The sequence below is a fragment of the Apteryx rowi genome, unplaced genomic scaffold (assembly GCF_003343035.1).
Source record: "Apteryx rowi isolate R43461 unplaced genomic scaffold, aptRow1 scaffold_1985, whole genome shotgun sequence".
NCBI lineage: Eukaryota > Metazoa > Chordata > Aves > Apterygiformes > Apterygidae > Apteryx > Apteryx rowi.
In genome coordinates, this window is record NW_020448291.1 from 11,661 (window position 1) to 12,668 (window position 1,008).

The 1,008-nt window shown below is 66.7% G+C and overlaps 1 protein-coding gene across 1 annotated transcript in view; it reads left to right on the forward strand.

Annotated features, from left to right (window-relative positions):
- Nucleotides 1–947, forward strand: part of LOC112964651 (pre-mRNA-splicing factor SYF1-like) — an 11,703-nt gene extending 10,756 nt beyond the window's left edge. The window contains exon 7 of the mRNA XM_026063023.1: nt 456–947. Coding sequence (XP_025918808.1) covers nt 456–898 — 443 coding nt within the window. The 3' untranslated portion in view covers nt 899–947. The remainder of the gene's footprint in view (nt 1–455) is intronic.
- The last annotated feature ends 61 nt before the right edge of the window (nt 948–1,008 follow it).

Genomic DNA, 1,008 nt, shown 5'->3' on the forward strand with positions numbered 1-1,008 from the left:
CATCCAAGGGGTACCCAGCACCACGTGGGGTTCCTGAGGTCCCGTGTCCATCTCTGGGTGGCCCGTGGCCCTCTGGACCCATTCCTGGGGGTTCCTAGCCCACCATGAGGTCCCCGTGTCCATCCCTGGGGTGCCCTGGGTGGCCTGTGGCCCTCTCGACCCATCCCAGAGGTGCCCAGCACCATGTGGGGTTCCTGAGGTCCCGTGTACATCCCTGGGTGGTCGGTGGCCCTCCGGACCCATTCCCGGGGATTCCCAGCCCACCGTGAGGTCCCCATGTCCATCCTTGGGGTGCCCTGGGTGGCCGGTGGCCCTCTAGACCCATCCCAGGGGTACCCAGCACTACATGGGGTTCCTGAGGTCCCGTGTCCATCCCTGGGTGACCCGTGGCCCTCCGGACCCGTTCCCGAGGGTGCCCAGCACCCCGGCGGGTCCCTGACGGGCGGCACCCGCAGACGACGTGGAGCTGGAGCTGCGGCTGGCGCGCTTCGAGCAGCTCATCGCCCGGCGCCCGCTGCTCCTCAACAGCGTCCTGCTGCGCCAGAACCCCCACAACGTCCACGAGTGGCACAAGCGGGTGCAGCTCTACCAGGGCCGCCCCGGCGAGGTGGGTGCTGCGCCGGGGCCCCCGGGGCCGAAACCGCGGGGACGCGCTTGGGATGGGGACACCGGGGCCGAAATCGTGGGGACACGCTCTAGGATGGGGACATGCTCTAGGATGGGGCCACCGGGGCTGAAATCGTGGGGACACGCTCTAGGATGGGGACACTGGGGTGGAAATAAGGGGGGACACGCTTGGCATGGGGACACCAGAGTGGGTACAGAGAGGACATGGTTGGTGTGGGGACACTGGGGTGAAAATAGAGAGGACAACTTTGGCATGGGGACGCCAGAGTGAATATGGGGAGGACACACTTGGCATGGGGACACCAAGGTGGATATGGGACACGCTTGGCATGGGGACACCAGGGTGGATATAAGGGGGACACGCTTGGCATGGGGACACCA